Source organism: Plectropomus leopardus, chromosome 13, assembly GCF_026936395.1.
Source record: "Plectropomus leopardus strain MGB_pleo_1.0 chromosome 13, ASM2693639v1, whole genome shotgun sequence".
Classification (NCBI taxonomy): domain Eukaryota; kingdom Metazoa; phylum Chordata; class Actinopteri; order Perciformes; family Serranidae; genus Plectropomus; species Plectropomus leopardus.
Genome location: NC_142188.1, coordinates 26,653,984 through 26,676,039, shown reverse-complemented (window position 1 = coordinate 26,676,039; position 22,056 = coordinate 26,653,984). Strand labels below are relative to the sequence as shown.

The following is a 22,056-nucleotide window of genomic DNA, read 5'->3' as shown; positions in this document are numbered from 1 at the left end:
CAGGCTATAATTTATGCAGATTATTGGCTTTGCAATAAGATGCAACCAAAAGAAAGCCAATGTGAATGAGTGTGAAAGAGCAATTTAAGGGTAGATGTGCCTGTGCCAGTGCCAGCGGCTATACAAGATTTGCATGCTAATCATTCTAATAATAATGTAATGCCCAGAGCACTTTGAGCAAATTGCGAACCATTGGTCATAGAAGGAAGCTTATCTCGCCGAGAACATGACACAAATATAGGTTAACATTTGAATGATTCCTGGTAATTCACGGACCTGTCAGCAGCCGGGCTCACCTCAATTAGAAATGCTCCACAACGGTCTGCTCTCGACTTCACTTCACTGCAAAGACTATTTTAGACGGCTAAAACTCCGTAAATGTGCCCCACGCGTCTATTTTGAGCTGTAAATGTGAGCATATCGGGAAACTTTTCACCATAAAACCGCCCTGCTAGCCAAAAAAAACCCTCAAATTACCCCCCAAACTGTTAAATGTTGTTCTTATCAAAACAGCCAATAAGCGCTTTTGTCTCGTCCGCGTGCTCCGCTGCTGAGCCTTTGTGAGAGCAGTTCTGATTGGTTCGTATGCTCACAATCAGCCAATCGGTGCTGGTTTAATGAAAAACGTCACTGTGTTTACCCGGAAATGACAGCCCCGCTCAAACCGGCTGCCAAAGCTGCTGTCCGAATCTGTAATTTATCCATTTCTAACCGTTTTTAGTCCAGCTAAATGATATATTACCGTATAACGTGACCGTAAACTACTCAGTGGGAATGTACAGCGGACTCTTGCCTAAAGGTTTAACCGAAGACGACCTCAGTCCAGATGACGAGGAGGATGAGGAGAAGAGGGAGGGAGAGAGGAGTGAGGGCTCTGCTGAAAAGTTGAGCTCTGCAGGAGAAAACACAATTTCAGTGGAGGAGACACAGTCAACTCATACTGCCAGTGATGTAGAGAGTGGTTCGCCGACGTGCAGCATGCCTGGTATATCCCAGGAGATGTGGCAAGTATGTTGATTTGTTGTCCAGTGAGCTAAGTTTGTTGAAATACATGTTAGCTGATGTGTACCTGTGGTGGTGTTGTCTGTGGGGGTTAATTCTTGAACACAACACAATAACAATTACAATACATTTACAAGTTCTGAATCCTGAGCTCTCCTTGAGCTAACAAATGCCTTGTCAGACTGTGTATATCATGGCATGTGCACAGCAGAACTGGATTGAGGGTTGTGGTGCTCTCAGTTTGTGAATTCATTTTGTGTGTGTTTAAGAAATTCCAGGATCTACGGAAGAAGAATGAGGACATGAAGGCAGTGAAGGTCCCCAGAAAAAGAAAAAGAAGACGACACAAGAAAGGTCTCAGTGATAATACAATGAGTTCGTGTCATACTGTTTGTTGATGTTGAGCCATAATGGCTGCTTCTGTTAGTATGAATTTGCCTGTTCCACCTGACTAAAGTATTCAAATCATTCTCTATGACAAGAAAAAAATGAAGAAAAAATAATAGTTGTATGCAATAATAATAACTCTCTCACCTGTTATATAATTGCAACCCATTTCTTAAAGGTCCAGTGTGTAGAACTTAGTGGCATCTAGTGATGAGGTTGCAAAAGTGGAACTTCTCCTGCAGTCCAAGCCTGAAGGAGAGCCACAGTGGCCAACTTGAAAACATGATTGGTGCTAAAGTCAGTATTTGATTTGTCCCTTCTGGGCTGCTGTAGAGACAACATGGGGGAATCTCTGGAAGAAGACCTGCTTCATATGTAGATATAAATGGTTCATTCTCAGGTAAAGAAAACACAGTGATTTGTATTTTCAGGTAATTAAACACTAATGAAAATGTATTCATGAATATTATATTTATTTTTTGCCTATAGATGCCCTTAAATCCTACACATTGGCCCTTTAATGTATATAACAGAGTACCTTACTGGTCCACCTGTTATACTTTAAGTAGTAGTTTTAGCTGATGCTAATTCATATCAAAGTGTCCTACAAACCTTTAACTGTGTCTCTTGTGTCAATCAACAGGAACAGAGGCTGAGGAACCTACAGAGACAAGGTATTACATTATAATGTCCAACAAGAGACATAATTCATACAACAACAGACTGAGGTACTTCTTGTCATGCAACTGTCGCAAATATGTAGCTGACAGTGTGGACTGCCACAATAAAAGCTTGTGAATGCAATCAAATCTGAGATATTTTGAATGGACCATGTAATGATAACTTTGATTTCTGAATGATTCTTTAACAAAATAAAAGCAGACATGATAGCTGTAATAGACTATCAAACACATTGTCAGGAATACCATCAGTACATGTGACTTGTAGTAAACATACAAGAAACAGAGATCATTTTTATTAAATAGGGATGCATGATATTGGCATGTCATCGGTATTGGCAGATATTGGCTTTAAAATGAAATATTGGGATTGGCCAACATGCTGATTTCTGCTGATATCACAAACTGACTTTTCTTTTTTTATTGACAAAGTGAACATTTACAAAACATCATCCCTAAGTTAAAGTATTTTTCTTATTTTTCACAATGAATGAATATTTAATTCACTGAAAAGCATTAGTTTCCATCTGCTGCTGGATCATCCTGATAAGAGTAGACATAAAATGATATTAATTTCGCTACACAAGAGACTTGATGATCACTAAAATAAGGTGGGGAAAAAGTGGATATATCAATGTTAGTTATCGGCCAAATGAGTTGTTATGCGCAGCCATATCGGACGTCAGCAAAAAAATCAAATGTTATGCAGCCCTAATAGTAAAGCAGTTATTTGCTAAATCATCTATATGTCAGATCTCAGCGTCATCCAGTGTAGCATCACAGCTGTATTGTGTTGAGGGAGGTCTGATGTACCAAGGATATGTCTTTTTCCAACACCCATGATGTTACCATGCTGTGTGACACACACTCATCTGGACATATAGATTTGATTTTAGCATAGCAAATGAAATAGAGTCCAATTGTAGGATGGACGGTTCTAGTTTGCCTTATCATCGTGCTGGTCTACATGTAATAAACATTTTCTCTGTCAGCAGTGAGCGTCAGGAGGAGCGGGAGAAGCACTGGGATGAGCTTAAGCAGCATTTCGGTGTAAATGATCGATTTCATCCCCCTGCATGTTCCAAACCCCCTCCGAAGGTAACCACGACTCCTGCCTTCCAACTTATCTGCTGAGGTTTAATACTGTGTCAGTCGTAGCTGTTAGTAACACCCTTCCCATCCTTTGTGTTTCGGTGCCACTGTATCCTCTCATTGTTTTTACGTGATATGACATATGGATTAGAAGAATCCTTATGCTAACTCAACCTGACACTGAGATGAATATTAAGGATTATGTTTGGCTACATTTAGTGATAAGATTAGGATGAATCTCCTTTCTTGTATGCTTGAGATTAAAGTGAAGTGTAGGTTTTTCCTCTGCACAAAACCTAATGAAAATCAAAATTTCTCTCGACAACAGAAGGGAAGTTTGGAATACCTTATATGGCGCCTGAGACTGAAGCTTGAACATTTAAATTAATGGTTAGATGATAAATGGCCATGTGGCATTTCATCATTGAAGAAATAATAACTTTCTTTCATTCGGATACATTTCTGCACTTAAAGATGAATGAATTTTATGCAAAGGCTTTGCAAATTGCCAATGAAGCAAAATATTTGCAAGCTTGATGAACATTATAGCTGACCCAGTGAATGGGAGCTGTTCTCATTTCAATTTGAAATCCTTTTAATGATTATTTTGGAGTATTTTGTGCTTAATTTAACTCAGAGCAGCATAAAATTGAGTTTTTGCTGATTTTAGCCTCATTTTGAATAGGGCAACTATGAAAGGATAAAAGAAATGATTAACAAGCTGAATGAAACAGAACTTGTCACATCAACATAATGAGGGGCTCCTTCATCCCTCAAATGCGGGTCCTTGTAATTAATATATCATATTTTATTTAATTCTGCCAAGTCTTTCTCACAGTGATTGGAGAAAAAAGCTGTCATAGCAGTCAGATGTTGTTAACAGCATTTCTTCAGTGACCTTAAAAACATGTTTCATGGCAAAAAGGATGATGGTCTGTCAGTTGGAGTTTTGTTTGTGAGCGCAATAATTGAGATCACGAGTCAGGTTGTATCAGTGTCAGCTTCAGTTTATAAGCAGAATATTGCATTTTATAAAGCAAAATCAAGACCAAGCAAGTGTAGTTACAGAGAAAATTGTTATACTAATTCTGCGTTTTGAAGCCTGATGGTATCGTCCTTGTACTTTTATAGTTGAGTCAAGGTCCTCAAACAATACATCAGAGGAGACACATTAATAATTACAGCCTCTTTCCAGTGCATTTTTTCAGCATGATGAAATTTTGGGGGCTGAAGAAATCTGGTGCTCCGCTTTCTCAGATAGGCTCATCACAGCAGAACTGCCTTGCCATCAGTAACCGGGGGCCTCTCCGCACCCCCCATCCCCTTCTGCTTAGGCCTGTAATGGAAATGTGTAATTAAAGAGTCACATTTATGTTTGGTAATCTCCTGTAGCATTTCTAAGATTTCCCCACTAATATCCAATCAAAAAGGTTTTCATTTGTGAAGGGAAATCTACATATTTGTAGTAATGGCAATCATATTAAAAATAAGGCCCTGGGGACTTTTGAAGTTACTCTTTGATTTTTTTTCTCTCTACCCCTATTTCGGAAAAAAAAAATCTGAATTTTTTTTTTTCCCTCTTCTGCAGTCCGGCCTAGAAAAGAGCATAGAGAGGGCCATAGCTGAAGGGGACATTGCAAAGGCGGAGGAGATGAGCGACAGACTCGCCACTCGAGAGGTACGTTGTGCTGATAAGAGATCTTTGGGGTGCTCCCGCTGTGACAAATCAGGCTAATGGATCCGTGGCCATTTCTGCTGCAAAGACATAGAGGAACAAAAACACACGCAGACACCCACCATTCAGTCCTGCAGCCCTTTTCCATTGAGTTAATGGAAAGCCCTCCCCTTAGTTTTGAAGTGCTGCAGTGTCTAAAGGACTTTTGGCTCTGCTTTTTAATGAAGGGTACATTGCTTTCAAGCCAACTGTTAAATCATTCTCCAGGTAAGAGTTTCATACCTTTGAAGTGTACATATCCCTAAATGCAGTGCCTGAAGTTTTGTAACTAACTGCCTTGGCAGGCATCAAGGATCAAGTGGTTTGAAACTAATTTAGCATAAAATGTAGCCCACACACACATATAATTGTGGTTAAAAAGACATACAGCTGCGGTGTTACTTCTCCACTGGGGGAATTGTCGTACTTTGAGCATCAAAGTTAAACTTCTTTGTTTCATGATGCATGTTGCTTACAGCATCCCATCAGCTTTTTCATTTTGTAATAATGGCAACACAAACGTGTAACACTCCGATTTCATTGTCGGTCCTGGATTGCAATAGAGTTGCAAAGTAGGCGGGGCTGCTGGTTCAGGAAATATTTCTCAACATGGAAACTCAGGAATCTCCCGAAATGATTCTGTTCTAAAAATCACATCTAAAAGTGATACAATTTAAAGGAATAGTTCAACATTTTTGGAAATATTCTATTGGCACAGAGATGAGAAAATCAACGCTACCATCATGTCTGTATGCTGCATATTAAATCACAGCCAGCAGCCAGTTAGCTTAGCTTAACATAAAGACGTCTGGGGTTGAAAAATGAAGCAAAACACCACAGTATTCAAAACTGCAGTTCCTCTAATGATCGCTTGCCCAACTTTACAGCAAAAATAAACATGGTTACAGCCTGGTACAAAAAGTGTTTTTTTCTCTATAGCCCATTGTACTATTTATGACGGCTGTATTTAACTCATCCGTTTACATTTTATTAACACTTAAAGTTACACATATGTATGGAAGTGGCTGCTGTGAGTGACACTCTGTCTGCAAGGCACCATCACGGTCTATGAGTCAGATCTACCCCTGTTTTATTCACATCTCACCCAAATATGAGCCCTTCTGGCTCCAAAAAACAAGATGGCGACAGCTGAAATGCGAAACTCGACGTCTCGGAGCAGTAGTGCAGAAACCAATGGGTGACGTGACGGTAACAACATCCATGATTTCTACAGTCTGTGGCTCTGTAGAAAGATGGAAGAATTACAATTTGCCATTTTTCAGGGGGTAATGAGACTATTTCTTGGTGAGGACCTGTAACTGTCTGAAGTTTTTTTTTTGGTTGCTTGGCAACCACCCCCCAGCGCTGTGATTAGATGTTCCTCGCCTATTTTCACTTTAGGAATCTTTGTCAGTCTCTCACCTCATGTTTTTTTTTTATGTACCTACGTAAGCGTTTAAATTCAACTTTTTATTAAAGAACCAGATATATCTGACGCAGCTTTTGTATTTTGTACCAATAATTAAACCGGGAGGGTACATCACTGCAACAGTGAATCAAGAACATGTATCACAACACTACAGGATTTTCAGACTAGATGTGTCACCCAAAAAGACGATATGTAGCGAGAAATGACACCACAGATTGTAACAAAAGAGCAGATTGTGAGATTTGTTCCTGCTATTTAAAAGAATGTTTTATATTATTGGTAAATCTTTCCTTGGAAAACCCTTTTGACAAGGGTCTATGTTTAAAAATGAAAGAAAAAAAAACAGTTGTAGTTTACGTTGAATTGGCATTACATGTGTGTCTTTGGTATCTCCAGTGTGTAATTGACATTAGAGTTCAGCATCACAATCCTTATTTTCCCACCTTAACTGCTAGCAGAGTGGTCAAATATGGGGAAGTTAAATGAAAGCTCTTGTGAGTGGCACCTGCGCTGTACTTTCAGAAAGCCTCTTAGAGCGCTGGTGGATTGGTTTTAGCCTGAGCCGAGGTTCTCGCCTCCCTGACACCTGCCTCGCATCTTGCCAGAGCTGTGATGGGACGTGACAGCAGTCTGGCAGCCACAACTCATTGTTTAGCAGCGATAACTTCATTTCACAAGTATAGTCAATTGACCATTTTGAAATCCCCAAAACCTCGGTGACGTAAAGTTCTTTATCGTTCATTTTTTAACAAAAAGAGTGGCATAGCGGAATAGATGGGGAGCCTGAAGAGATGTTGAAGCTAAAAAGGCAAAAAGTTTCTGAATCAGTTAGAAAGGATTACATTATATCTTAAACGATGCAGCCTGTAATGCAGATAGCATTAAGACCAATGTTTGTTTACAGCACTCCTGTTCACTTTTGACAGGAGCACTGTGACAAACATTTAGAGGATCAATAATCCCCGCTGTGGCCAGAATCAATTTCAAGGTTATAATTGAGTGGCTCATTTGGTACAGAATGGCTTAGATGTTTAATTTGTTTACGGTCATAACACCAAGACGTGATTGTGGCAGGCTTTTCACTGGAAGAATAGGAACAGGTTTTCTTCGCAAAAAATGCAAAAGCATCCCGACAGCTGTGAAGAACTAAAGAGGCCTGTTTGTCCCTCTAGGCATTGTTTTGTTAAGAAAACGCTGGTACATGATGGATGACAATGTTTCAGTGTATTTTCATCCTCAATCTAACGGTTTCCCACTTATCTCCTCAAAGCAAAGGGAAATGGAAGGAAGATAGAGAGCATGCTGTCAGAATCCCCCCTTTTGTTAGACAAAAATGTTTGTTTCTGCTGTTTTGGGCTCCCTCAAATCAATTAATGATTTCCATTTGCTCTACTTTCTTCTTTTTAATCTGAACATTAAAACAATTTGGTAAAAACCCGTTTTGAAGGCTCCTTACAAATTCTGAGATATGTGTTCTTTCATCTGTCAAACTTCTGAGACGCGCTGCTCGGATATTGCAGGTTGAGGTTTTTTATTCTCATTACAGTTTTTAAACATTTCCCAAGGCTTTAAGCCTTTGTTTTAGATGAATTCATGAAGACATGCTCTGCTTTTAAGTGAAAGTATTAACGCCCCCGAAGATGGCGCAAAGAAATCACATCCCCTTTTAGGTAACAAAATATTATTTATGTCTACATTGCTTAGACAAAGCTCCCTAATGTATTCCTTTAAACTGTGCAGATAGGGTTTCTTTTCTCATAACGATGTCTGTTGATCCTTCTCACCACGTTTAGATTTCTTTTCACAAGCGTTAGAAGACACAAACTAATGAAAAAAGCTTCTCGCCTCTAAAGCAGACCTTAGTTCAGTAGATTAAAAGGTGCAAGTCCTCCAATTAAGAAGACTGGGTCTCCATCCTTTGATTACTGCACATTATTTTACACCGCTGCAAGTTGCATATGGGCTAATTAATTCAGTAATTAGCATAACGTGGAGTGACTGACACATATAGTATAAACGGCTCACAGGCTGACAGGAGGCTTGATAGCATCCAGCAGCTCCCATTTGACAGATTGATTTTGCGGCTATTCCTGGTAAATTAGCCAGTGCAAACAGCCGTTAACTCATCAGTACTACAAGACACAGTGGGGCTTCCTATAAAGTGTTGCATGATCTACAGGAAAATTTGTAATCTATTGTAATTGTAATCTATTTGTATACATACTGTAAGAACCAAGTTAACCCTGTCCCCTGGAAATAAGATTTGTACAGTATATTAGGCTATTAAATCATATTCCTTATTACATTGCGGTGACAACATTAATGCTGCCTGGATTGTGCTCAGAGTCGTTTCTTTGAGTTTTTGAAATACTACGTTTATGTGCCGCATTGGAGTCACATGGAAGTGGTCGGGGTATATGGTGGACAGACAAAATGCAGGATTGTAACATTGGAATCTGGGGTTTCTGTACAAATTCCTGTCTTTGATTAAGATTCAGGAAAGAAACAAATGCTGTATTCATTACAAGTGACTACAAAAAAAAGATGTAACCTTTAATGTCACTCCATTCTAGCATTCTGAGCAATACTATTGTTTTTTTTTTTAAGAAAGGATATCGTCTAACCCAAATTTAGTGAAAAAAACTCAATGTGGACAGACACATTGTGAACTAACAGCATAGTGAAAACATTAACAATACATTGCAGATTTAAAATAATTTATACTCTGTATATTAGGAAGATTAAGAGGCCTAAGATTAATCCTTGTGGAACTCCACATGACCAGTCCTAGATCATATAAGTGGCTATTCATAATTACATACTAAATAAATAACTTAGGTATGAATAAAACTAACAAATTACTATGAATTACACAGAATAGTCTCAAATTTAGTGCATCAAATTAATGATTTACTGCATGAAAAGTTCTTTGAAGGCTGGTCAGACCCATATAAATTTCTGAGCTCAGATGGTATTACTAGTAAAATTACTAGTAAACTAGTAACTAGTAAAACACAAAATAATCCCATGCAAAGACAATTTGGATCAATGTCCTCATACAGCACTGCACCCTAAATCAAGATGATTGCTACTGTACAATACTTTTTGTGTCTCACTAAGTACCCTTCTCATTGTATTGTTTCATTATCGTCCTTACAACAAATAATTACTCCCTCACTTTTTCTCTTTATAAGACAGAGCCACAGAGGTCTTTTGAAATATTCAGGAGCTGTACTTTATATATAGTAAGTGGGTATATTTCACCACAAAAGACTTTCACGCCATGTTAGAGCTTACAGTTCCCTCATAGCACTCATCACAGCTATTAGAGTGGCATTACCACTTCAAAACAGAAACTCTCTTACTCTGTAACAATAGGGGGTGTCAAGTCCATTTCATTACTTCCAGGAGCTAAAGAATGTGAAAAATAAAAAGTAGTTGCATGGCTGCTGGCCTCTCATGAACCAACAGAAATGAAGTGGGCCTGCACACTCACAAAAACATATGCAATATGTTCTTAAAGGCAGTTTTATTTTCAGTCTATACAATGTAAAATTGCTAGAGACTGTATCAGAATATTTCAGACATATCTTGTGTTTTAATGTTCAGACAGACCTTTTTTCATATTGTTATTATAAGGGATGATCAAATTGTATTCATAGATCCTTGATTTACTGGCTACATTACCATCCAGCAACCCAGTCACTGGCTGTAATCTAAATCAGGTCTCATTCAGGTTAACCAGCCTTTTAATGTCCGGCCAAGTAGGTTTCATAGGTATTATGAATGAAATTGATAACTTCTTTTTCTACTGTAGTAGTGATGCTTCCACTATTGAGGTAAAAAAAAAAAAAAGAAAACCCACTGAAGGATGATAGAGTTAAAATAAAGTGCTTTCAGACCAAACAGTTTTGGGGACTCCCTGAGAGGAACTGCCCACTGGGGAGCTCCGCCTAGAAGGGGCTTCAGGGGCTTTTGTCATTGCATTTGCACCACCAATAGGAACACTTCAGTGACATTCTGTTAGCTGGCCAGCAGTTGGCATAGTAACGTCACTTGAATTTGCCGAGTCATGTGCTTCCACTGTTGGATGTATGCTCAGTAAAGCCTTCAGTATCGGCCCATTTTTCCATGTTTTCTTCAATTTTTTTTCCATTACAGGCTCTTGTTTGTGTTTTGTGTTAGCTGTTGTTCAAACTGCTAACAGGTTTTTTCAAAAAGGAGGTTGCTGGTCCTTCATCAGTTGTGTTCAACCAAATAAATTTACACATACATCTGAACCAATACCCATACACTTATACGTCACACCTGGTTCCTTGAGAGATCCTGCTCTGAAAAATTAGCTAGAAAAGAACCTTAAAACAGCGATCTAAGAAGTATGATTGTTACGACTTCTTACATAGCGCACAAAACAAAAAGGGAGTTTCTTAGAGCTATGAAAAAGATCCTCCAGTCTAAAAACACCTAAAGACTGTGGCCAATCCTCTAGTTGTGTCAAAAGTGTGCCACTTTGCTGCATAATGTTCTGACTGTGTTTAGATGCAGTTTGAATTTGTCATTGTAAAATGTTTTTCATGCATTCTGTATACAGGTCATTGGCACCTTTCTGGGAGAAACCTGTCTAAGATGTCTGGCATGCTATTATAATGCTTCAGCACAGCTGCATCTTAAGTCAAATAACTTTATGGTGAGAAGTCTTGACAGTTTCAATAATCATTTCTAAGAAACCCAATGTCAAAAGAGGAATTGAGTGTAAAAGGAAAGAACGCTTTATAATGCTTTTTTGTCTCTATTTGATTTTGACCAGGGTGCAAAATAGCATCATCTATCAGCCAAATGTTGGTAAAATATGCAAGTGGCTGGTGGATTTGCTTCATTTAAAAAGGTGGCTAGTGGCTGGTAAAGATTTACTAGATACAGATAAACTTCAATTTATAGCCTGGGCTGTTATTTGCTTAAATCATTGAACTCAACAGGCTCATATATTAGATAGGCGTCTATATGGGATGGGATTTTAATGTCTTTGGCACAAAACTGCTCAGCAAAGATGGAAATACAATCAAATGATTTATTTAACCATTAGAGACCTGGGAACATTGGCAACAAAAGAAGAAATGTAAAAAAGGAAATCTTTGAAAAGCACAATTACCTGAAAATGTTCCCAAAAAATAATTTTAAAAAAGAAAGTAAAACAAAGAAATACTAATTCTAACAATTCTGTGCAATAATTTTAAATATATAATTATGAATATAATTGATTGGACATTTTTCCCTGGCTTTTTTAAAAAAAAAAATCCTCTACATCTGCTAGTCTCTCTTGTTTACTATGCCGATAATACCATCTTTTTGGTGCTCATGGTTTAAGTAAAATAAACTGAATGATTTAATTGGTGAGTTATATCAACCTAATGTGTGCCATGTGTGTAGCATGTCCATATTGACAAAGGTTTAAGCATATATGCATACTGTAGGCGTGATCTAAGCAGTAACTAACATTATCTTCAACAAGTAGCACAACAACCCTGCTCTATACATCCAAAAAACCTCTATAAAAATGAACTGCCTGGCTATCAGACTGGGCCTCTAAGTTTTATGGTAAATGGTTGATTACAGTATAAAATCATACCCCGTTCATGTTAAGTTGTGCAGAAGTATTACTGGTCTTCCGGTGCCTGATTTGTACTGTATGCTAACTAAATGCTTAACACCCTTTGGCTCAACAACCCCAATCTACCCTTATTTTTGACCGACCTCTCTTTTTTTGAGCGTGATTAACCCGATCAATTCAAATTGTTTAAAAAGTGCTCCCTCCTAATAGTTGGATCACTTAATATACAATAATTAACTATTTGAATATGTATTAACTCGGAGCCATTTATGGTTTCTGTAGCGTTTGAACTTGCGGATGGTTATAATATCCCTCATTATGTCCCAGCTCGTATTTCAATAGAAGCAGCAGCTGAAAGGAAAAGCCCCACTGTCCTTGAAATCTACCCTTTGGAAAGCCTCGCTTAAATGCTGTGAAACAAAGGTGTCGCGGTATTTTGTCGGAGGAGACATGGTGGCTTAGTTGGAACAAAGAGCTGAACTAAGAGTGTTTCATGATATTTATGTTATTTAGCACCTTTTTTTCTCCCTCTTCTCACTACCTTCTTCCTGCCATGCCCCGTGTTTGTAATCAAAAAATTAATGAGCAGCGCTTTTGTGGAAAGTGGGCTTTATCAGATTCTGACTTTCCCCGCCCCACATCAGAGTAGAAGGCTGACTTCGTCTACCCTGCGAGCCCCCCCGGGCCACCTCGCTGAGAGTTTAGGGAAACTCTCCTCTTTGTTCATTTTTCCTTCAGCATAAGCAATTTATCACTGAATGAACTTTTATTGTATCTCTGGATGACTCACATTAAATTTTCGCCCATTAATTTTGAAATGGATTTTGAAATGGGTACTAAGCTTTTATCAAATGCCTGGGAATCTCATTTGGATTATTGTATTTCATTAATTACTTGATAGACAAAGCATACTTTTCAATGTAGATTTGTGTGCTGTTTAATTAATTAGCATGTTTTCTCTTTTAATTAAAGCCATTTTTTTTAAATTAAAGCCCACAGCAAAACACATATATAATTTGTTTGTAATTAGGCCTTAATTGGTGGTAGTGGAAGCTTAGCACCCTCGGTTTCTTTTTTCATGATTGCCATTTTATTGCCAGTCACTCATTAATTAAACTGTTTTTTCTAATTAGCTTATAAAACTGTTGATGGCATATTATTGTAAGTGTGAGTTCAAAGCTTGCTAATAAGCCTACCCTACTCAGAAGAGGCGAGATAATGGAATGTGCACAAAGCAGGCGAACTTTTCGAGATTTTTTTTTTGGTCTACTCCCCAAAGATGACGTGTCATGTGTATCTAGCATCAGATTACTAACAGAGAAAAATGTAACCATGGCTGTTTTGCTGTGCCTTCCCTAGAGTGGCTTTCTTTTTACTCGTCATGTAATTCTGTTAGTCAAAGTGAAGGCAAGATTATACAAAACACTCAACACAAAAAACATGGGCCGCCCCATGAAACAGTGTGGGGACAGAGCAACATGGAGGTGCACGCTGTGAAATTTGGATGTAGAATTGTGATGAGAATATTTCCTTATTTTAATTGTTAATACTTTCACATTATACACAGTAACGGTCACTTTGCTGTCGCTGACTTTAGTTTTGAAGGAGCCATTGTAGAGGTAATCCAAGTTTCCATTAGACTCTTGAGCAAAGCCGCAACAGTCATGTTAATTTTCAATGAATCAATTGACCAGTTTTGGGATGTAACTAGTTACATTAACTTAAGTACTGTACTGCACACTAAGGGCACATTAACTTATATCCGCCATACTTAGAAGCATGCAAAATTTCTCTGAAATTTTCCAGTTACCTAATTTCATGCCACTTTATACTCTGACGAGACCCTAATTCGGAGAGAAAAATGAGAAGACCGAAATGAATCTTTTGCTCCACTTCATTTATTTACAGATCAAGTTACTAGTTACTTTTCATGTCAGGATTTCACATTCACATGATTCATTATTGTGTATCAAACTGCCCAACAGTATAGTAAATTTAAGCTGAAACAATTCGTCAATTAATTGATCAGAAATTAAAACTAATTAATAGCTATTTTGATTGAATCCTTATTTAAATTTTTCCATCAAAATTCAATCTTGAATAATTGATTAATGAGTTTGGACCACTGGTTGGACAAAACAAGCAAAAAAGACTTCGCTTTTTTAGGAGAAAAGAAAATATATTTTTGACCACATACCTCAATATCAATATTGCAGTGACTTTGTAAGGCTGACTATTGGTACCTTCATAAAATATTTATACAATGAGATTTTTGATACTAATTATCATTAATGTGCATATAATGACTAAGTGGATGAAGGCAATAATAGTAATAATACTTAACTGTAATGCAGCGTTTAAAACCAGGGACAATATCCAAAATCTAATAATATTCTAATCTCAATCTCTAGTCTCATATCACAATATTAATATATTGTCCAGCCCTTGTAATGGGCATTTCCCACAATTTATTGACATTTACAGACCAACGATTAACAAAGTAAACAATGTTTAGACTAATCAGTAATTAAACTAATCATTAGTTACAACCACGGATAAAACCGTTAAAAATTAGCTCAACCAGCTACAATAGTAAAATGTTACATATTCATGCATAGGGAAGAATAATCTAATGATACAATATATAAGACACTCAGGGACCATTTTTGCATTGAATACTTTTGATTTTTCACTATATTTTGCTGATAATTATTTATTTTCAGCCTGGTAACATTCTCAATGCATAACTTTTACTTGTAATAGAGAATTTTACCAGTTTTGCAGTTTTCCTTCTTTTACTTAAGTAAATAATCTTAATAACAGCAAATATTTTGATAACTAATAAACAGATTTAGGATTTTTCAACCCTTGAGTCACATCTATTGTCTTATACAAACCCTGAAACTCTTTGCATTCTTTGTGTTTACTCCAGTCTATTGCTTCCCTTGTCTCAAAATGAACTCACTGAATGAAACTTGTCCTTCCTTCCTTTTTAACGCGATATGGGTGGTATCGATTGACCCCTTGATCTCCTGACCTTCCCAGTGTCGCTGCAACACCGAGGCTTTGCGGCCAGAAACACATTTTTCTTCCCCCTCCGCCTCAGTTCTAAGAAATTATGCTGAAATAACACACGAGCTGCCTAATCTGATATTCATTCCTTTCTTATATAGCCCTGCTTTCCAAAGTTGACTAAGGCCACATTATTTAGGCATTAAGGTACTGTGATAAGGGAATTAGGCTGGTCATTAATCGTTTACACGTCAAATGCAGCAGAGCAGCTCGGGGAGGTGATTTAGCGAGGCAAAGCCATATAGCCCTTGTTAATCCACCTCTCACACGTTTTAATTGGAAGAGGCTTCCTGGATAGGAAATTTATGAATGGGTTTAAGGCCATTTCTTCCTTAAAGCCATCATTTATTTCTTATTGTTAATAGGAGCTTTAACACTTTATCCACATGGAGATGTATTTTTTTCCTCATCTTTCATTCAGCTATTGTCTTTCAGCACTTGCTGTTTAATTGCCACAGTGTTCCTGTGAACCCTGCGCTGCTCATAAAGACTTCCTAATGCTTCTTTTATTTATCAAATACCTCAGAAATGATGCAACAGAACAGACTCACAAATAAAAACAGTGTGAAACTGTCATTAGCCTAGACTTGGTTTATCTTCTGTATGGCTTATACAGCAGCAAGCAGATTTTTCTTTTTTTTCTTTTTTTTTTTTTTTTTTTGGTATTTAGGCCCCATGTTTGGGTCTCCACTTGAATCTCCATGACGACCCAAACATGAATGAACAGAAAACGGTACTATTGACTTAACCCTCCTAGTGGCCTTAAGCTGCTGCTGCTGCTGCTGCTGCTGCTGCTGCTGCAGTGCCAGCATTGTGCACCACGATTTTTTTTTTTTTACCCTCAAATCTTCCAAAGGTCAGAGTATTAATCCTCTGAATAAACCTTGTTTTTAACAGCGCTGCACCCAGGCCACACAAGAGAGAGACACAAGGCACAGAGACACGGCTGTGATGGACACTTAATTGTATATTAATATGTGGTGGAGTGGGAAGAATTGCCTTTTAGGAGCCACATAAACAAAGAATGCAGGAGGTTTCCTGTCTCAGCTTTGTACTTTCATTCTTATTTCTCACCAGCCTCTGATGTGAAAGGATTTGGCACTAAGATGCACGCAAGGGGAGGGGGAAAAAAATCCTGAAAAGTGGATCAAAAAAGTAAATGAAAAATAATGTCATATTACTGAAAATATGAGAGGCTAATTTGTGCCGACTTTTTGCTAATTTTGTTCTCGCCACAGAAAGAGGAGCCGTCACCTGCTCGGCGCCACAGCGCTGACAGTGCCAGTGATCCATGAAATAAGCTGCCGCTGGCTTTGTTCAGATAAGAATGAACAAATCTGCACAATGTACTGCTCTCGGAATCTCATTTTCATACTTGCATGCAGGCTAAAAGAAATAAGCTGTTTGCAGGCTTGATTAATCAGACATTTGAGGGGTTTTTTTTTTGTCTCTTTGATCTGTTCTGTCTCCTAGGTAACTTGGTTGACATTAATGTTGAGCCCCAGTAAAGACAATCAGGGACTGGAGACTAAACTGATAAAAAAAAAAAAAGAAAACGAATTAAAGACCTTTAATGCTTTAAATATAGTAAACGCAATGTAGTGAATTTAAAAGAGAGGGAAATGAGGGGAAGTGGGTTTTAATTTTGCTTTTGGAATGTTTGGAAAGGCGTGTTTTCGAGACCTTTTGCATTTCAAATACAACCCCACAGGAGAGCAGGTTAATGTGGGTAATCCTAGTGTAGAAAAAAGGAAAAATCTCTGTCTGTAAATCTCCAAATGAAACCATTTAGCATCATGCAGTTTCATTTGATTTGCTCCCAGAATGAGCCAAAGTGTTTTTTTTTTCTTTTTCTGCAAACACAGAGAGCAGGAGCTGCTCTCAGATTTGTCAACAATTTAATAAACGTCTGCTTTATAATCTCTGCGTGCATCGGAGGCACTCAAAAGCATTTAGCTGCACCTACACCACTCCATCAAGGAAGGAAAACCCTGGTGTGGCTTTATCTGCTAGCAAATCTCCTGCTCGTGTAAGAGCAATCACCCGTAATAACTCCTTAAGAGGAGAAAACATGATTTGAGGAATTTAAAACCTATAAAATGGCAAAGAACTGGAGAACTGTCATAGTATGTACGCTTCAGGTTATGCAGACGCTTTCACAAATCTTCCAGTGACTGTATAGATGAATGCCTTGAGGGCCCAGCCGGAGCCCAGTACTTGCAGCCAGCCGGAGCCCTTATCTTAAATCCAAGCAAAGTACCATTAATCTTTTTGAAAGACCTTTATGGCTTTTAATGTATCCCAAATTAGAACATTTTACACCCTTGGTTCCTGAAATATGGTGATAAAAAGCCTTTAGAGTTTAATTTTTCCTGCCTGCTCGCTCTGACCTGCTTAATCCCAGCATGCATTAGGAGATATTTTAGTTTCAGTCTTTCTAATAAAGTTTATCCCACTTAATTATAATTGAAACATTTTTTTCCAGCAGGTCTTTTTTTTTTTCCTAGTGGCGCAGTGGTGGCACATTTCTTCATTACCTTAAGACTTTCTTTCCCCCCTGATTGTACTCTGAATATTAGACAGAATTACCCAAAGGTTTGGTGAAATTGTTCCAAGTTGTTTATCGAAGTTTGCCTTTGCTTGAATAATAAACCTATCTCAGGAGTGACAGAGGAGGCAGGATTTTTCTCTTTGTTTCCCGTGCTTCTGTGTGACTGGGGTTATTGGGATTATTCTGCTTCACAATACATACGTCTTCCCTGGGATTTGAATGTTTGCCTCTTGCAGTCACGGTCATTCTCTTCACTTCTGATTTCAGGGACTGCCTGCAGTACTCCAAACAGAGAAGTGTCTTTTACACTGATGATGAGTGGAAAAATGCCGTTGCGATGTTTTTTTTTTCGATGCAGAGGGGGAAAAACATGGCAAAATGCTGAACGTTGTTTCTCATTGTTTATTTATTCCGTTATTTCATTTGCACATTAAACAAGAAAAAAAGAAGTAATCAACAAGAAACAATGTGCGGGAGAGACTTTAAGCCAGAAGCTTGAAAATATGACACCTCAAACAAAAGGCAAAATAGATTAGAATAATTTTATTAAAACACTGCTCCTGTAATTTATGGCGCTATGAGGCACTTCATCCCTCGCTCAAAACACACACACACATATATACACTCACACACACATACACATTTTTCAGCACTGTTATTTACACTGTATCTCTTTACCTTATTTCTGAGTAGCTACTGCCTTAGATGTTTTTCCACTATGTTGGGTATTACAGGTTCTAAACAGCTTGTTGGGCTGAATTTTATAAGAAAATACAAGAAGAATTCAGAAATCTCAATCTAACCACTGATTGTTTTTATTAATGATTAATCTGCCAGTTATTTTCTTCAATATATGATTGGGTCTTAACAATAATGAAAATGCCACTTTAGATTTTCCCCAGAGCCCAACATGATGTCTTCAAATTGCTTCTTTTGACTCACCTGCAGTCCAGAACCCCAAAATATTCAGTTTACCATCAAATAAGAGTACAAAAACCAGCAAATATTCATATTTGAGAATTTGTAATCAGTAAATGTTTGGCATTTTTTTCTGACTTAATTACTTCAACGGCTGGAGAATTATCAATATTTTCTGTGGACGGATTTAGCAAATATTTGTTTCAGTTTTAATGTCCTTTCCCTTTTTTCTTTTTTTTCACAAGTGTTTTTATTTTAATTTGTGTTTTTACAGATTTACATAGTGCGAATACACAATACATACCTATTTTCACCTAACAATTAAATACACAGACAAGACAAGACAAAACGAACAAGACAGAGGCAAAGAGATTAGGCTGTTAGGACAAACTGCACATTGTGATTTCTTGTTGCTGATGTGAGACATATATAAGGTGGGCATTTAGGGAAACAAAGAGGGATCAGCGTTGAAGGTATTGCATAATAGTGGACCAGGTGTTATCGTAGGATGTGATGTTATTTTCCAAAGATGCTGTTAATTTTTCCAGATTCGAGTGGTCTGTGAGTAAACTGAGCCAGTAGACTATGGATAACTTAGATCTGTCTTTTCAATTTAATATTATGACCTTTTTATTAATATGAGTGATGTGAGGTGTGGGAGTGTGTGATGAAGACATGTCACCAAGTAATGCCATAATGTCCTTTTCCAAAAAGCATATTGACATGTGAAAAATCCAAAACAACACATAACCCACCATGTTTTTTAATAAAAGGGATTGCTTGTCTTATTATTGCAATTGGACACTTAATAGTTAAAAAAAACTGAACTTAGGTTACTTTGCATCTTGTTTTTTTTAGATATAGTGAAAACAGAGCCAATCATATGTATTTAATACATATAATGTATTATGGGGGGGGGGCACGGGATATGTCACCCGCAGTATTCATAACATGTACATTTGTCAACCCCCTATTGAAAAAAGGAAATACATGACGACTTTTATTTTGATGAAATTAAAGCATAAAAATTCACTTGAGTGCAGAAAAATAGTTGTTCAACGGTCAAAATGGGAAAACTTCTAAACCTTCTGTTTCATATTTGTCTCAGTGATGAAAAAAAGCTACACCCTTGCATCATGATATGTTCATTACATACGTAAAATGTCCTGATTTTTACTCCTCAGACACTTGCTCTATGTTTCAGCTTTATTTCCACATGCCGCCACGTCATTTTGTAACATGGTGTTAAACTCAGTGATTTTGCTGTTTATGGTCTACGCATGTTTCCCTGCTGCAGAAAACCATTGTACGCAGGAGTTACTTTCCAAAATACTATTTATTATACCCTATCACCAGCTGTAATGTAAAATGTGTTCAATTGTAGGATAGCAGGACGGCATTCATGTGTTGTTGAGCTGAATAGCGACTGTGCTGTGGTGTGGAGGAGGCAGCACAGGGAGGCAGAGACACTGACGAGAAGCCACCCTGACACATCAGTCAGAAAGCTTTTTCTCGCCACAGACTGATTTCCATTCTCTAATGGGCCTCTCCTCTGTCTGCCTCTAAATAGCTGGCTGTGAAAATCGCTCAAGCCGCTGATTGCCGTGACTTTGTGCAACGCAAACAGGAAGAGGAAGCTTTGAGGGCAGCGCAGAAAAGGAAGAACCAAATAGCCTGGGGGTAGGACGTCTCTCTCTGTCCTCGTGTTTATGTTTGCCATCGTATCTGCCATGTGTGACACTCTGGGCTCGAGTACAGTTAAGATAGAGAAACCGGCATCAGCTGGACTTTGAATGATTGCTCACGCAGAGATTGAAGATGACAGCTGAAATGTATTCATAAAGGGTTCAGTAATTTTTTTTTTCTCTCTGTGTTGCAGGTTTGAGGCTAAAAGACGATGGGAAACCAAAAGCAACATGGGCTTCATGTGACAAACATGGAGGAAGAGGAGAACGAGTGTTATTTTTTTTAAGCTAATTTGATAAAAAGAAGTGTTTTTTTTATGGCGGACTGATCCTGTTTCTTTTTTATTCTCTTTGTATATTTTGAAGACTTCTCAACAGCAGAGTGCGAGGGGGGGAAGAGTCACACAGTTGGCTGAGGAAAAACCAATCCAGAGAGTACAAGAGAGAGTGAAAATTATGAAGCATTCAAATTAATTCCTAAGGCGCCCATTGGTGTCTGTATTGTGTTACTTTTCATTACATTTCAGTGATTTGAGCGTTCTGCCCCCCCCCCCTCAAATTAAATCTGGTGTACATTACTGGATGATGCATTTATTTATTGCTGTAAAGTGGGTTAATCATGAAGGCGCTCCTTTCTTCTTCCGAGGAAGAGAAAGGACAGATTAGGGCCCTAATGCAATGTACAGGATAATGTGCGATAGGATTTGGGAGAAGAAAATGAAATTTGGCTGCTGTAAACAGTTGTGAGCAGTTGTAAACTGGAAGTTGAGTGAACGTTTTGGGGTTGGGGAGACGGAGGAAGACGAAAAGGAGGGGGGTGAGACATGAAACAGAGGCTTTGCTGTTGGCCCTCACCCATGCTGGGAGACATGCTATTGTTTCTCAGCCCGAACAAGAGGCACGCGCTGTTTTCTCGAAGCCTACAGTTGCCGCTCATTGTGTGATGAGCTCTCTTCAGCATCTGTAAACTCGTCTAGAAGCGTCAATTCCTCTCGCTGTTACTTTGATCTTTTTTTTGATCTGCAGCTTTTGCCTCGGCAGCCACTCGCTCCTCTGAAACACTCATTCAGATTCCAGGAAGTGTTAATTGCAAACAGCATGCAAAAAAAGCACAAGGATGATAATTACTTTTATTCGTAATGCGCGCTTATATTTTATTTTTTTTCTTTTTCCAGCCATAGAAAATGATTGCTTTGCTTCAAGGTAATGAGAATTAAAATTAATCCCACCTAAGTTGTTTGCAATGCACATATTTGGGCACTTTGTCCCCCGGTTAAGAGCACATAGCTCTGCTGCGTAGGCTGAAACAGGACAAGGAAAAATTAACTAAACATCAGAAATAAAAGTTTGTAGCAATTATGATACAAAACACCTGAGCTGAAGAAAACTAGATATGACCAAAGAGTAAAAACAAACACTGAAATGTGAAGAATCAAGCTTTTTGTATCACTTTACATCCAAGTGAGTCACACGACCATGTGTCTGAGAAGCTGTCAGTTGGTGAGAATTGGTGCTAATTAAACTATTAATTATCTCTGTAATGAGACGCGAGTTAAAACTGTGTTAAGCACATCAAAGTACAACATGGGATTTCTTCACTTTGATGACTGCTATGAAAAATATATCTTGACTGAGGAGTGAGGAAACATTAACATGACAAAAAGTAGCCAAATCTTAGAGCTTTGGAAGTTCTGGAGAACTCTTCAAGAACAACATAACGGCTTAATAGTTTATTTAAAGGTGTGATTGTTGCATATTTAATAATCATGGCAAACTTTTCAATGTTATATTCGGTAATATGTTTATAATCTAAGTGGAATGTGCAAGAACATTCAAAACAAAACGCATAAAGCATCTCTGAATATTTGTCTTCCATGTGTAAAAGCCATGTAGTCATTTTTCAAAGCTAGTAGTTGTC

The 22,056-nt window shown here is 38.0% G+C and overlaps 1 protein-coding gene across 2 annotated transcripts; it reads left to right on the top strand.

Annotated features, from left to right (window-relative positions):
- The first annotated feature begins 626 nt into the window (after nucleotides 1-626).
- On the top strand, nucleotides 627-21,682 carry fam204a (family with sequence similarity 204 member A). 2 transcript variants are annotated; one of them, XM_042502283.2, is made up of 7 exons: nucleotides 627-1,008; nucleotides 1,272-1,356; nucleotides 2,033-2,063; nucleotides 3,065-3,167; nucleotides 4,750-4,839; nucleotides 20,024-20,133; nucleotides 20,333-21,682. In XM_042502283.2, the coding sequence occupies exons 1-7, from the start codon at nucleotides 775-777 to the stop codon at nucleotides 20,382-20,384; spliced, it is 705 nt and encodes a 234-aa protein (XP_042358217.1). In that variant the 5' UTR covers nucleotides 627-774; the 3' UTR covers nucleotides 20,385-21,682. The 2 variants fall into 2 exon arrangements, with proteins under 2 accessions (XP_042358217.1, XP_042358216.1); XM_042502282.2 differs by having other exon boundaries at nucleotides 3,062-3,167.
- The last annotated feature ends 374 nt before the right edge of the window (nucleotides 21,683-22,056 follow it).

Coding starts and splice junctions, on each gene's coding strand:
- fam204a (XM_042502282.2), top strand. CDS start 775: ATGTACAGCGGACTCTTGCCTAAAGGTTTAACCGAAGACGACCTCAGT. Junction 2,064..3,061: donor GAGGAACCTACAGAGACAAG/GTATTACATTAT, acceptor TTTCTCTGTCAG/CAGTGAGCGTCAGGAGGAGC. Junction 20,134..20,332: donor AAGAACCAAATAGCCTGGGG/GTAGGACGTCTC, acceptor TCTGTGTTGCAG/GTTTGAGGCTAAAAGACGAT.